Source organism: Mastigoproctus giganteus, chromosome 9 (genome assembly GCF_048544385.1).
Source record: "Mastigoproctus giganteus isolate SK-2022 chromosome 9, ASM4854438v1, whole genome shotgun sequence".
NCBI lineage: Eukaryota > Metazoa > Arthropoda > Arachnida > Uropygi > Thelyphonidae > Mastigoproctus > Mastigoproctus giganteus.
Genome location: NC_143583.1, coordinates 52463936 through 52480354, shown reverse-complemented (window position 1 = coordinate 52480354; position 16419 = coordinate 52463936). Strand labels below are relative to the sequence as shown.

At 33.5% G+C, this 16419-nt stretch overlaps 1 protein-coding gene across 2 annotated transcripts in view; it reads left to right on the top strand.

Moving 5' to 3' along the window:
• Positions 1-16419, top strand: part of KLHL18 (Kelch like family member 18) — an 86983-nt gene that overhangs the window by 27803 nt on the left and 42761 nt on the right. For both annotated transcript variants that reach the window (XM_090380614.1, XM_090380615.1), the window contains exons 4-5: positions 4996-5194; positions 9972-10269. In XM_090380614.1, coding sequence (XP_090236740.1) covers positions 4996-5194; positions 9972-10269 — 497 coding nt within the window. The remainder of the gene's footprint in view (positions 1-4995; positions 5195-9971; positions 10270-16419) is intronic.

Genomic DNA, 16419 nt, shown 5'->3' with positions numbered 1-16419 from the left:
AAAAGGATCACTATTGCACACAGATGATGCTCCATTCAGTATGGCATACTAAAGAAGTGCCACTGTTGATGCTTCTCGATGCAGTAAAAACTCAGATGGCATAACAACACTTGTGTCATAGTGAGATAATATTGATCTCACACTGTACTGTTATTGCATAAATGTAGAGTCCACTGTCCCAACCTCATCACTCAAACATTAAGAATTTTGAGTTGTGCTACTATTTCATCCAGTGAATGATATGTACAGTAAAATTATGTTATAAGCTCCTGGTTTAATGAAAATTTCGCCTAACAAAAGTATTTTCAGGGTCAAGGTGACTTCCATTATGAACAGTATTTTTGGGTCTTGTATGAACCTAATTAATTTTACAAAAAAATTCAGAACAATGAATTATTTTCAAAGTCCGTTTATTTTAAAATGTGTGTTTATGAAAATAGAAAAATTGCAAACATTGTGAAATTAATTCAGGTTGGTTTTGTCATTCATGTTCAAAACTAACCATTCACAACACTGTATTGACATAGCTAACAAAAGAATGAATAAACCTAATTAGCATTTTCATAGAGAAAATAAAAGAAACAGAAGTCCCAAAAGCTCTAGACTTCTGGCATGAAAAAGTAATGTGGCAAATTAATTCTACTACATTATCCAAATTCTTGGGGTAATGCTCAAATTGAAAAATATAAATAAAAAAAATAATAAATAAATAACATATGTGAAATACAATTACAGGATCATAATGCAACTGGATACAGTTATGATTTAAAAAAAAACCAAAAACACATGTTTTCATGAGTTGGATATGTGTTCATTTGGCAGATAACAATTAGTAATTCACTGATATTTCAGCTTTGGTACAATTTAAAATTTGTGATTTTACATAGCATTAAAGTTCAATTTTTCATCATTATGTGAAAAATAATGTTAAAACATTAAAAATGAACTAAAAGGGAAAGTTCCCTTACAAGTTCAAAAAGAGCAAACAGTGACTATTACTAATCTTAACTCTTGGATTCTCTGAGGCTGCCCAAATGAAGAGAAAAAAATAAGGCACCATCATTGATTTAATGCACTACTCCTGCCAAAAGGGCACCTCCGTAGCCACGTGGGAAGGAGCAGCAGTGTGTAGCACATGCTTCTTGATTAGACCAGGGTTCGAGCCCGTCACCACCAAATACGGAGGATGCGGAAATGTCAGAGAATGACCACCGCATATTCCCAGAGCAATATGGCTTTAGTTGCTAATGCTCCTAAAAACCAAATGCTCCAACATTCTTAATTGTATACTGTTGGTGAACCAACTATCAGAAAGTTGTCACCATTTCTGATTCAGACTATATCATAGAGAATAACTGGATTCTCTAAGTCACATAGAAGACTTAGATCAGAAGTCGTACTGGTACAAAACATTCTGGGAGACTCCTGAAAGTGATTAGCATTACTCAGTTTGAATTTATGCACTCTCAGGTTCTTAGTCTGAGCAAGAGGAAGAATCCCATCAGCATTCAGCTTGCTCAAACCATTCAAGGCTTTATACACCTCATTCAGGTCACCTCACAGGTGACTAGTCTCCAAACACTGTAATCTGCGAAATTTAAGCCGTTCTTCGTAAGAGCAACCCTTTGTTCCATTCACTAATCTCTTTGCCCTTCTCTGTACTCGTTCCAACAGCTCTACATCCTTCTTAAAATGAGGCCTCCAGACCTATATACAGTACTCCAGACCTATATACAGTACTCAAGGTGTTGCCTGACCATTGCCTTATACAAGGGGATAATCACCTCCTTATCCCTGCTAGAAAAAATTCCTGTATATCATTGACAAGACATCATGAGCTACTCTTGCAGACCATCTGCACTGCTCAGAAAACTTCATATCTGCCTGCACAATTATCCCTAGGTCCTTTTCATTCTCTACCACTGTCAGTGTAGTACCACAGAGTTGATACATTACTATGGGGTTACTGCTTCCCATATGTACTACTTTACATTACTTCTTTAACTAGTGACTACATTATTTTCTCTGGAATAGATGTTAAGCTAAAAGGTCTGTATTTAGTCGTGTCACCTTTTTTGATCCTCATTCACAAATTTGGGGATACATTCACATATCTCTCCAGTCCACAGAGACTATCTTTATTTGCAGAATTGCTGTCATAATTATGGCTAAGGTTTTGCTTATGTCCTTCACTGCCTTCTTTAATATAATTGGATGGATCGCATCCACCTCGGGTGCATTTTTTATGAGTATGTTTAGCTTCAACAAGTTTTCTTTTACTTTCCACTCAGTTATCACAAAGTCGTTTAGCTCCCTGTTAGAGTTTTATAAAGTTCTGGCATTCCTTTTCCTAAAGAATTTTTTGTATGAATTTAGATGTAAAATACCTATTCACTTTTTCAGAACCGACGCAGGATAATCAAAAGTTAAACAGTTGACATCAGTGGACCAATGTGATTCAATCCCTTCATTCTACAAAGAAGTCTCTGCCGATTTTCTTTGTATTCATTGTCAAATTCATCTTATAATCTACCTTAGTTTGCCTAACTTATGGTAGTTTATATCTACTATAGGCTTCTATATCACCTGATAATTTATAGGGATCATGTGCATTTTTCTTCTCTGCCATCCACTTGGGTCTTAGCCTTGAACAGTATTTGTGTATGAAAAGCCTAGTAGCTTCTACAATTACATCCTTGAATGCTTTCCATTTAGAATTTGCCATCGGTAACATCACCAGTTGACCTCACTGCATAGAATTTAAAAACTGTTCAAGACCACTGCAGTTACCCTTGCAAAAGCACTTCCCTTCAGTTGTGGTTGTCTTTAACTTTAACCGTAGTTGTCTTTAAGTAAATCCCACATCACACACTGATTACTGCCACTCAGTGGGTGTCCTTTACCTGCAGATTCTTAATGAATGAATAATTGCTCCTGATAATCATATCAGAAATATTGCTTCCTCTTGTTGTCTCTCTAGCATATTGCTGTAGAAAATAGTCATCTAATAAATCCACAAATGTCATGTTAATATGCGAGTGACCAGTTTCACAAGTTCCAGTCAATATCTGGAAAGTAAAATTCCCCATTTTATGATATTCTGATTTACTATCTCACTATTTCTCTGTATAGTTGTTGTTATATTCATCACAGTCAAGTAGATCTATAACACTCTCTACTCTCATTTTCCGGTCCTTATTTCACACCAAACTTGTTTCACACAAATCTGACTCAATATTGCAATGGCTATCCAATGCATTGCCTTAGATATAATATGCTTCTTGATTCCCCCCCCCCTCCCCCCAAAATCCATTTGTCCTTTCTTTGCACCCATTGTACTCTCCATGTTCAAACTCTGCATCCCTTATGTTTGAATGACACCATGTTTCCAGTATCCCTATAATTTCTGCATTTGATCAACTCTTCAAAACTTGATCAGTTCTTCAAATCCAACAAATTAATTTACTGTGCTCTTAACATTAGTGTACATATAAGTATAAATGTATGTGTTCTTACTCTTAGTTAACCCAACACAGCCCATATATTTACTTGTTCCATGATAACCCACAGCTGGGCTTGCAATCCCTGACACCTTGCTTTTCAGGCTGTTGCATGTTTCAATTAGAAGTAGTGTGAGAATCAATTTTGCTTCTGCTTGCAACTTTAGTTAATATATTAGTCAGTATTGCAGTTTTCTGACCCACAGCTTCAGTAGCATCAGCAAATGTTCTTGCACCCCTTCTACTTAAATGCAGACCATGTTGAGAAAAATTCTGCACATAAGCTTTACACAAGCTCTCCACGACAGAATTGATTGACAAGATTTGCAACATGTACTACTCCCTCCTATTTTCTCCTGGCAGAATTGCAGCCACTTTCAAATTTAATCCTAAATCACAACTTTTTCCCAGCATTATCCTGTACTTATTAAGGCCTCAGATTTTGTACTCTTAGTGCCTAACATATCTTACATATCTTACTTTTTTGTACTTTACATTATTTTGTACATATCTTAGTGCCAACATGTACAACAATATTACCTTTTATGCCCTTAAATGATGATTATCTTCTCTGCAGAGTAGTCTACTTTTGCCTATGGCAGACATACTCTGTTCATATTCCATGTACCCTTTTTTTTGCACAATATATAATTCCCATTTCTCTGATGATATTCACCAACAATACCTCCTGCGGGACCAGCACATTGTTCTTTGAGGATTATTGCTGTGTTGCCTAATGCAAAAGTGTAAGTTCTGGCATTGGGCAACTGAGAGCTTGATGGGCCACATTTTAAATCCTTTGAGGGAATTCACCTTATTGTTTAAGCTGTCATAAATGCCCATGAGAACGGCGAGTTAGTGCCAAATTTCCTCACACTCTTTGCACTGAACTTACATGACCACATTCTGCTTTACTCTATCATGTCTTGTTCTAGATAGATATGAAAATAGTGCACATGCAGCACATTTTGGAAGGCTATAATTCATAGGAAAATCATTCGTTTCTCCTGAGGCACAGCACTCTTGCCACTTTGAGCCCATAGCTCTGATTTCCATTTAAATTAAGTTAAATTTGAGAATACTACACCAAACTTATGCAATAATGTGTTACTCTGTCAAGTTTATTTTATATGTATTATGCTCTTAGAATTTTAAATTAGTTATAGCCTTACTAGAAGTAAAATTTCTTATCTAAAAAAAATATATATATATATATATATATATGCTAACCTGAAGTGCACCTGTTTTACATGTGTTGAAGGCAAGTTGATCACAGAATCTGGCACATCTGGGTAAATGACATATTTTGCATGTGTTGTATTAGGTATCTTAAAATCAAGATAGCCAATTCATTAATATAGCCACATGTGTGGTGGTTTTTTTTTATGATTGTATATAAGTTTTTATTGAAAATTAACCTTGGAAAAAAAAATAAATTCATGATGTATTTATAAATTTTTAAATAGCTTATTACATCTATTTATTTACTTTATAGGTTGCATCCAAATAATGTGTTAGGTATTAGGGCATTTGCAGATACACTTGGCTGCTCATCTTTGGTAGAGGCAACAAACAGGTTTATTCAGAAGCATTTTATTGAAGTGGTACATTCTGAAGAATTCTTGGTATTATCATTTGCTGATGTAAAAGAAATTGTAGGTAGAGATGGGCTTCATATCATCAGCGAAGAACAGGTAAAGTTATATAGTATTTTATTTGAACAGTCATCTCATATACTTCAAACTGCTAAAATCTGAGTGTAAGCTTCAGTTATCTTGAGACCCACTGTTGGAACTCCATTAAAGGACTATTTGATTTTTCAGGATATTGCATTCAAAGAATTTTGTTGCTAACTTTAGAGAAAAAGCATGCCTATTTACATGGACAACTGACAGGTGACAGATTAAAAAAAATTCAAAATAATAAATCTCTCCTCATTGAAATCCAAATCTTTTTTAAATATAATATGAAATTCATATAACTTGACCAACTACATGTAATTTTTCAAAATTTAAAAAATTTTCAGACCAACTATATGAAACAGAACCCCAAAAGATAGAAGTTTTTCTGGCATTAGTTGCTCTCTGGCTGAAAGCAAATTTTCACACATCTAACCTGCAACCAACAATTTTCAATTTAAATTTATGCCCTGTAATAGGAGTTATCCGAGAAAGGTAAGGATGCCGTTAGCGTTTAGCTTATTTACTCCATTTAAAGCCCCAAACAGTTTAATCAGGTATTTACAATTAAGGTATTTCTGTTTTTTTTTAACTGGTTGGTCTTTCCTTTCATTTTGTTTAAATGGTATGTCTGATAAATGTATTCCATCTTCCTGCATGTGTGTGGTAAAATCTTAAGTTAGAAGACATTATGGGGGCAGATAAGGGCCTATTCTGTCTGCTGATAGCATTTATCTGTTAAATTTGAAATAAATGCATATAGTTTCTGAAGTTACTAGAATATTATGAAAGACTGGTGCTCTGTAAAATAAAAAATATAATAATGCATATTTTATTGCACTTATTCAGTTGTGTGGCATTGAAGAGCTTGAAATTTTGACATTTGCATACTGGCAACTATGGTAAAGCTTAAGAGTCTGAAAAGCTTTTGAGTACTCTCTTGAGGCTCTGGCCTTAAAATATTCTTATTGATGTCGAACATACTTGGCAAACTTATAGAGGATGATAGTAAGGAAAATGCTGCCTCCTTGGCATAGCTCTACTGATGTGAATCTTGTATTGAGTAGAGGCTTGAAGAAATGGCAGGCTCTTGCTGGTGGTGGTAATATGACCTGCATTTCAAAGTGTGAAGACATACTAATGAAGTTTATAACCATATACAGAACTCTGAATTTTGTCAGATTTGGTTGAAGGTAGTTCTCTAATGGGAAAACTTTGCACCACACAGAAACATTTGCTGATGTTTCAGCAAATGATGAAACATGACTGTAAAATGAAATAAACAAAAAAGCTTTATACAGTATTCTAATTTTTCTGTCTGATTATTTGGAGTTAAATTGGTGTGGGGTAAATTTATTTTATTTTAAAATATTTTAATTCATAATGAGTTTAATTGATGATATTTTAACTGTGACTGTCATGGCACATGCTCCTGTACAGATGAAAAGTCTGGTTCAGCAGATAAAGTACTTTATTTTCCAAGTCTTTTAAATTGAGGTCCAATAAAATGAGCATTTACTATAGTTGTATTCCTTTATATATATTTTTGTATAATGTTATAACTCAATCCTAGACAATTAAGGTATTATATATATTTTTTTAAATGGTTGTCTTTCCTTTCATTTTGTTTAAATGGTATGTCTGATAAATGTATTCCACGTTCCTGCACTGTTATCACATTTAATGTTACCTTATTTCAGTTTTTAAAATTACTTTCCCAGTTTCTAAATGAGCATAAAATTCTTCCTATATGCATTTGCTTGGTTAAAGTTTGTGTTACTGCTAAATACAGTTATCATATTCAGTGTGGATGTGATTAATTGTAAATTCCTTTGATCTAGAGGTGGTACCAGAGTATAAACTTTTTTGTTAGATAACCATTGATTTGAATATTGTCCCTAATAAATGCATTGGCATTTTACTGAATGGGAGAAAATAAAACATTTGTTTTATTTTGTATTTGTTTTATTTTATCAATAATGATAAAAGGCATCTTCTACTAGCTTGATTGAGTTATGAAAACAATAACACTGATGTCAATAAGTAGTGCATGAGCAAGTGGAGTATACACCTGTATTGATGATTACAAGGTCCTCTCACTTTGGCAATGTAAATGTATGTGTTGCTATTTATTATGTTAATTTTAATTGGCATCCTAAATTAACAAAATTATATATTAATGATTTTAACATTGTATATTTAGTTAAGAAAATGGGCTTTACATGAAAATTGGGCAAAACCACATTCTGAAACCTTTTTTTTGGGGGGGGGGGAAACACTGGGATATTACACCCAAAATCAGGACAATCCTGAAAAATTGAGATGTCTGGTCACGTTGCCTATATGCAGTATTTTGCATTTATTAATGTTAAACCTTAGTTGTCCAATAAACCTCAGATTACCCATCTACCTAATTTTTTTAGGCCATGGTGTTTACTTTGTTAGTATAGCTTGATTCATTAACCAACCTGCCAACCTTAGTATCACCTGCAAACATTAAGCTTGATTTGCTTTCATCAATATTTTTAATAAATATAAAAACAGTAAGAGGTCCAACGCTGAAATCTGAGAAACTCCATTAATTACTCCAAGAAGTGGGCGCCTCCAGGTGGGCAGGAGCCAGGTGGGCAGGAGCAGCAGTGTGTAGCACACACTTCTTGATTAGACCGGGGTTCGAGCCCGTGACCACCAAATACGGAGGATGCGGAAAGGTCTGGGAATGACCACCGCATATCCCCCGGAGCAATATGCCTTAATTGCTAATGCTCCTAAAATAAAAACAAATAACAATAACAAACTCCAAGAAGTAAAGTGCCCATTACTAAGTACCCTCTGTCTTTTGTCACTTGGCTATCCCTTTATCAATAACAGTAACTTGCCCCTAATTCCACGCTGCCCCAATTTGTACAGTAGATGTTCACATGGAACAGTGTCAAAAGAGTTACTGAAATGTAAATACAAGGGTTGGTCCATACGTAATGCTTCCTGATGGCAAAATTTTTTTTGTAATTGAGCTAGCATTGCTGTAGCTAGAATAGATATTAAGATGTAAATGTTGACTTCCAGTCAACATTCAAAAGATTCAACTTTATGCCCTTGAAACAGTGAGGATTTTGTGGTTTTCTTATAACAAGAGGTTGTTCAAAGTCTCCCAGCATATTTGTACACAATAGTACAGTCAAGCGTTCCTTAGAAATTTTTCCACCCTGGCACTTTTCGTTTTTTAGACTCATTGTTTTTTCAGGAAGGGCTTTAAAAACAACCCTGTTTCGTCACAGTTGTAAATATCCTTAGCTTCAAAATCACGACATAAATCTTCCAATTTGACGGTCCACTCTGTTACAACCCCAGTATCAACAGATCCACCTTCACCACTTACGGTTTTCCAAGAAATTTTATGCCGAGTTTTGAACTTGTCTGGCCATCGCACAGAAGCTTTGAACTCATTTACTCCCATAGATTTCGCAACCTCCAAAGCCTTTTTCCCTAATAATAGGCCCATTAATGGGAATTTTTTTAGCATGTGCGCGACAAACCACTCATACGTAACATTGTCAATTTGAAGTCCAACAGTTTTCGGGAATGATTTTTGAACCTGATCATTTCCGTGTTGCCAAAATTGTTTGAGCACTTCATTTTTTTTCTTTAGGATGTCGCTTACCTGCATCTTCCCAATTTTGAATTTTGCAACGAGATTGCGAACACTATTTTTTTGCCGATCATGCGCATCAATGAGTTCGACTTTATCTTTTAAAGTTAAATGCTTACGAGAAGACATTGTGCACTTCACACAACACTGAACAAAACTGGAAACTGAAAAGACGAAAGGCTGACAAAATTCTCCCCCCTGCACACACCGAATTCATCAGAAGTTTTACACGTGCTTTAAAATTCTTGAAAAGGGGTTTAGAACTGCGACGTAAACCTTGATAAAATTCAGAGAATCAGAAATAGAAAATAAACACACGATTGAGGCAATACGTGGAAGAAACGTTCCTAGAAAAAGGGCCGTGAGCTCGCCCGCTGTCTGTTATGGGGAGATCAAATTAAGTGCTAATCTAAACAAAACAGTGCAGATTGCCAGTCTGCGTCTGTTACAGAGAATGTCCGCTAGACAGAAGCTGAAAACACGTTAAAACCAATAGAGGAGAGTTGGGGAATTTGAAAATGTCATTTGTAGAGAGATGTCTGTTAAAGAGAGGTGTCCGTTAGTAGAAGTTTCACTGTATATGGGGTTTTTTTTTTTTTTTTTTTTCAATAGTTAGAATTTTTCCCCTGACAGAAAATCCAGTCCGTATGAACAGGGTTCTATTGTATATCTATCTCAAGAAAACTTCTCATCCCAGACTTTTTTGTGTTACCTGTTACTCTCGTTAAAAAACAAGCATGGCATTTCAAAGAATCCTCCCTTCTCTCTCTCATGAGTGTGCACACATACGCACATTAAAAACTTCACAAAACCAATAAGATTGTAAACATATGTTTTAGATCAAATAAAATTCCTATAGTATAGGAAAACACTAGATAATGTGAAGTATTACATCAGATGTTATTTGGAAATTATGGTATGCCACACAAAAAATAAGGATTTCTTTTTAATGCGTGGCATGCAGGCTGATTAATAAATCATTGCACACCTATGTTCAAATTTTGTTAAGAGCAAAACAACCGTAGTTTATTGTAGTTTGAATGTTATATTGTGAAGTAATTTATTACTTTATTTTTATAATATATATGAAATAACAAACTATTATTCTGTACTTAAAATAGTTTGTCTATTTAATACCATTAGGTGTTCGAGGCAGTAATGATGTGGGTAAAAAAAGATTGTGAATTAAGGAAAGAAGTGTTAGCAGAACTACTGACTAAAGTACGGATGCCTCTTCTAACACCTCATTATTTAACAGATCGTGTAGCTACGGAAGAACTTATTCGTACATCTCATAGGTGTCGGGACCTTTTAGATGAAGCCAAAGATTATCATCTTATGCCTGAAAGACGACCGTTACTTCAGAGTTTCAGGACTAGACCTCGTTGTTGTCCTGATATTGTTGGAATTATCTATGCAGTTGGAGGCCTAACGAAAGCAGGTAAATTGGTGCATGATAAACAGGAAGTCCAGAAAAGCTGATAAGATAAATTGAATACTTCTTAGCTTGAAAAATACTCACATTTCACTCATAATTTTCTTGTTTCAGTAACAATTGATATCAAATATAATTCTTAAGCAGTTGTGAAAATTGTATTTCAGAACTGCTTATTTCATATTTACGGTTTTTGTCTGTGCTGTTATTTCTCAATTTATTATGGTACCTTCCTGCTTTTAAAATTTGACAGTGGATGGTAATTTTTTTTTTTTTTTTTTTGGGAATTTTTTTAACAAGTTTTAAGTCTGGCTCTTTTTATTAAATATGTTTATTAAATGTTTTGTTTTTTTAATATGCATTAGTGATATTTTTTTTTCTCAGGACACCCATCAAACATTGAAGATGTGATCAATATAATTTTTCATAGGAGATTCCATCAGTAACCCAACTAGGAAGTTAAAAAACATTAATTCATAATTACAATTATTGATTATAACACTAAAAATATAAATAAAAAAATATATATATAAAGGAATTCATAAGAACAAAATCACAAATATTAAATAAATGATCAGAGGTGCTGGCCAATATTGTACTTATGGAAGATCCATGGCCATCCCTTTAATTCCATTTGGTTTTGTACTCATGTTTAATATATTCACTTTAGTATATGTGCAGCCATGTGCTCACTTTTAATTGTAAATAGGATTTGTTTTATATAGTAAAGATTTATTCAACTCTTTGATCAGAGGCATGAATACCTGTAATTATTTAAACAAATTGCTAATATAATATTAGCAGTCCACACCACACTTATTTTCCATCATGTTAAACTGGCAGTGGTAATGCCCCTAATTTTAACAAAAATACTGGAATGCAGAACTTGACATGTACCAACTGTTTTTTTTTTTTTTATTTATTTATTTTTATTATTATTCCTGGAAGAAGTTTAGACAGCATGTAAACATGAGACTACTAGTCACTTCCATTTTCAAGTTTATATTCCTTTCTCCCCTCCCCACTTCTTTTCTTCATACATAATAGTGAAACAAAAACAGAAGGCTTGCATTCTGTTGAGAATGAATTTTGGGATTGTGTTTATTCTATGAAAACAATAAGAAATTATTCAAAAACAACTAGTGTCAGACTGGAAATATTTATATATGGTCTTACATTAGTTGTAAGGAAATATAGTTTCAAAAATAGAGGCATGGCATTTCATAAGTTCTTTCATGCAGTTACTCTGCGAAAACTGTAAAAGATCACTTCAAAAATCACTTGAGTAAAAGTTCTATATTTAGGAAGGTAGAAAAGTTTTTAATATTTGGCCTGCAGTTAATGCAGGATTGTTATTTCTGCACAGCACCTCCAGGGTCATATTAACCATTACACGAAACATGTAAATGTATGATGACAAAAGAGGCACTTGGTTGGCTGACCTTAGGCATCATGATGGCAAAGGTTACATTAATCTTTGCTTTGTGCTGTTTTAAAAAAAATGCTGACAAGCAGATGCAGTCAACAATTCATTACAACATTAACCTGAATCGTTGTTATCTTCGTTTTCCAGCCTTATCAAAGAAATGCACTGAAGAAATTTCACAAATTATCTATTAAAATGGAAAGGAATTGTTAAAAGAATCCTTTGGAGGAGATTTTGAACCAATGGTTAAAGATGAAGGAAAGAGAAACAAGAAAAGTTTTGAGAAATCCATTGTATACATTGAAAATAATGTTTATTTCAGGAACTGTGTATTCTGCTTACAAAGTAAACACTTTATTAAAAACAACAAAAAAAATAAATAATATGAGCCGTCTCAAAGAACAAAATGAAAATTATAAAACTTTATAATAAAGTGTGCACATTCTTGTGAGATATATATGCTTCAATAGTTGAGTTTGTTGTAATTTGTAGGAAAAATGTTGAAAAAATTGTTTTAAAGAAGAATTTATGTAATTTAATTCATATAGGGATATATTATTTTGAGTTGGACTGCATTATTAGCTAATCTCAAAGAAACATAACTATATCGAAATATTGATATTGCAGTACTTATGTTTACATGTCCCTAATGTGAGAGAGATTTTCCAGATTAATTAAAAGAGTATAATTTCGGAATAATTGAAAGAGAATCTCTATCGGCTGCTGTAGCTGAGTGGTCAGGCACAAGGGATACTTAAGCACATGTGCTTTGAGTGACACCAGGATTCAAGCCTGTGACTGCTAAATTCAGTGTGGCTTTTCGTATTCTCTCTATGTTGTGAACTCCTCTGACCATGTGGTTGTCCCTGGGTATAAACAAAAGATTTATTTTTATTTTGTAATGTTTAGTGTTAAGGTCAATATATTAAAAATTTTAGATATAGTTCGAATAACCAGTAAGATTATTTAGCCAAATAATGTGCGTAAAGTTGCTCGTTGCAATATTAGCTTAAGTTTCTTTAAATGGCAGTTATATGTGAGTATATGAAAAAAAGACAAACGTTTTTAAAACAAAATCTCTTCTTTGCATTCCCTAAATTTCAACATCAAGAATTTGAACTTGTGCCAAAAAAAAACTTTTATGAAAATAGAGTTTCTGTTAGTGATAAGGTTTCGAGTGATGCTTAAATTTGTTTTCTTGATTGGGTATTCAGTTCAAGAGTTAGGGCATCTTCAAACCCATAGGAAAAAATTCCTTCCATATGTGTGTGTTAGTGTCAGAATTGTGGATGCGTGAGAGGCCTAGTTGGGGGGATGAAATTAATGCTCTTCAGTTTGATTTTCCAATCAATGTAATTCACAGTACTTTTTTTTTTTTTTTTTGTTTAAATTGACTTTTAACTAATACTGTAATTGACAGTCAAACTGGAAATGCTTCAAAATATTGCCAGGTTATGACAAAGAGAAATTTTGAAAACTGTCCATTTGTTGCCACAAAATTTATCTATTTATATCAGTGTTAATTTTCTGTAACTGTTGGTACTGGCACAAGTTTCCACTAGAATGACCATATCTGAGAACACATATGGTCATTCGGTGCTGTAGGTTTAAAATATGTCAAAACAATTACTTCATTTATTGCATATTATAAATATATACACTTTATACATCCTCCTGCCAAATGTTGTTATGGGAAAGGGAGTGCCCACTTGGAGGTGCTAATTAACTGAAATTTATTGAAGTGTTGTTTATGAACTTCATTATTTGGCAATGCTATTGTGACTAGTCATTTCTGGTCTACGTGTGTGTCATTTACATGCATTTTGTGATCTGGGTGATCAGTTTTAGTTTACCACATAGGTAGTTTTAACTCTCTCTCTCTCTCCCTCCCTCCCCCCCCCCCCTCTTTTTTTTTTTTTTTTTTTTTAATGGTCTCAAAGTGATAGCGATTTACACTACATTTAGTAGTTTTGAGTAATCTGAAAATTAACAGTATACATATAAGGTTCTGTAATTTTAAGGGTAGATATAATAATATATGTGTGTTATTTGTGAGGGTTTTTTGTATAAGTAATTTGCATAAAATTACTTGCCTATCTTGCGACTGGCTGCATAAATAGAGCTAGTATATATATATATATATATATATACTAGCTCTATTTATATATATATTTATGTAAATGTTGTATATTATAGTAAGAGTCATTGGCTGGCTGATTAGCTAATGGGAGACGAAATTAGAATGTAATTAGGATAGTAATAGAACTCCTGCCCTCGTATGGCATTAATAGCTCAGAGTGTGATAGAATTTTAGTTGTAAGAAAGTGATAGTGTATGGTTGAAGAATATAAAGCTTGTGCTTGGGTTATCCAGGAGCACAATTTCCCATCCATGTTAGTAACAGCCCTGGACATGGGATATATGCATTCGGAAGTGGTTGTCTGTATATCTATATGCACCAAAATCTTATAATTAAAATTGTATAATAGAACATCAGTTATCTGGAATAATTTGAAAGGCTGATTTTTCTTCTTTTTTATTAATGATAGTATTTGAAACAAATGTTTATTATGCTATGAGAGTATTTCTGTCTGTTTTTTAACACCATGTATCTGATGAAGTGTTGGATTAGGACTGATGGGTTTTCTCAGAAACCATGAGTGATAAGAGTTTAGTCATTTGCTTCCATGAACCCAATTTTCCATGACATGTTTTGTTCTCTTCATTTCATATTATGTTTAGTTTAGCTCCAGATTCAGTAAGAATAATATCATCCCGAAACTGTGCGATTTATTATTTTTCTGTTTTTTTTTTTTTATATGGTAAAATATCAACAAAAAGAAACAGCACTGAAATGAGCAGAAAACCAGGAAAATGCAATATAATCAAATTGATATTATTAAGGAACTTGAGAGATTTAGCAACAAAAAAATAAGTCACAACTACAAACAAAACAAAACAAAAAATGCTCAAACAATTATTTTAAAAAGTACTTTAAATTTTTTCCACATAAAATTTGATGTAAAATACCTATCTGAATATACATACACATGTAAATATACGAATTTTTATGTATAAGTTATTATTATTATTTTAATTAAATAAATTCTTTTTTTCTTTCTTTTTTTCACACTATTTAATCTTTTTCTTTTACCTTAGTACATTATAACAGAATTTATTTAATTTTACCTTACGTTCGATTATCTGGAAAATTTTGCTATCTGGAAGAGCTCTGACATTAACTATTCTGGATAACTGATGCTCTACTGTACTTCAAATTAAAATTCTATTTAACAATACTGTATACTCTTATAGTTATTTTGTTATAATTTTAAATATACTTTTAATATAATTTTACTATACAAGATACAGATAAAGTCAGACGCAATTAGCACAGGTCATATTTAATAGTCGAGTACATTAGCATCATATGTGATAGTCAGGTACATTAACATTTAGCATTAGTAAAGGCACATGATGCAAGAAAGCAAGCTTTTATAACATCAGCCAAAAAAAAAAAAAAAAATCCTCATTTCACCCATCCACTCACTCCAAATGGTTGTCTAGTTCTGCCTTGAATCTATTTAATCTATCAACTTCTACAGTGACAGAAGGAAGTTTGTTCCAGCAATCAACCACCCACTGGCTAAAGGCAAACTTCTGCACATCTGTCCTAAAACCTCAATTTGAATTTATGCCCTCTCAGGTGATTATTCTGAGCAAGAGGTAGAATCCCATCAGCATTGAGCATGCTCAAACCATTCAAGGCTTATACACCTCAATCAGATCACCTTGCAGGTGCCTAATCTCCAGACACTGTAATTTGCAAAATTTAAGCCTTTCTTCATAAGAGCAACCCTTTGTTCCATTCACTAATCTTGTTGCCCTTCTCTGTACTCATTCCAACAGCTCTACATTCTTAAAACGAGGCCTCCAGTACTGTATACCGTACTCAAGGTGTGGCCTTATACAAGGGAATAATCACCTCCTTATCCCTGCTAGAAAAATTCCTGTATGTCATTGACAAGACGCCATGAGCTACTCTTGCAGACTGTCTGCACTTTACATATATAAATGCCAGTTAAGGTAACGTCTATGTGGTTTGGGATAACGTGTAGTAATTACACGCGGCAAGATCATAACATGGTATGAAAGTTGATAATAATGAACAAATACTGCGTCAGTTTCGAGCAGGATAAAAAGAACCGTATAAGAATAGGAGGGCTGTAGAAAATCAGTTACAAGAGCCAGCAGCATCTGATGTGGGTCACTGTCAAAATTTGTGGTGCTACAAATATTGTAATATCCCAAACATTAGCCAGATTTCTGAGAAGAATTTAAAGTTAAACAAATGTACTAACAAACAATGCATGACCTGCCCAGCTATGGCTAATGAGCCAACAGAAATAGAAAGGAGTCAAGATTGTGTTCTATTTTGCAAAGTAGAAAATACAATATACCTATTAACATGCAAAGTATATGAGGTGCAATATGTTGGACAAATGCAAAATCCACTACATATAAGAATATGTAGTGGATACATATGAATGGACACAGATGTAGAGCTTGTGCACTTCAACAGATATGGATTTAATGATTCAAGCATAAAGATTTTAGCGATTATCAAATCAGCTAGGCACAGAGAAATATTAGAAGAAATATTCTTGTTAATACAGAAAACCCTGTATTCATATGGACTGAACAACTTGTTCCCAATATACATATCATAA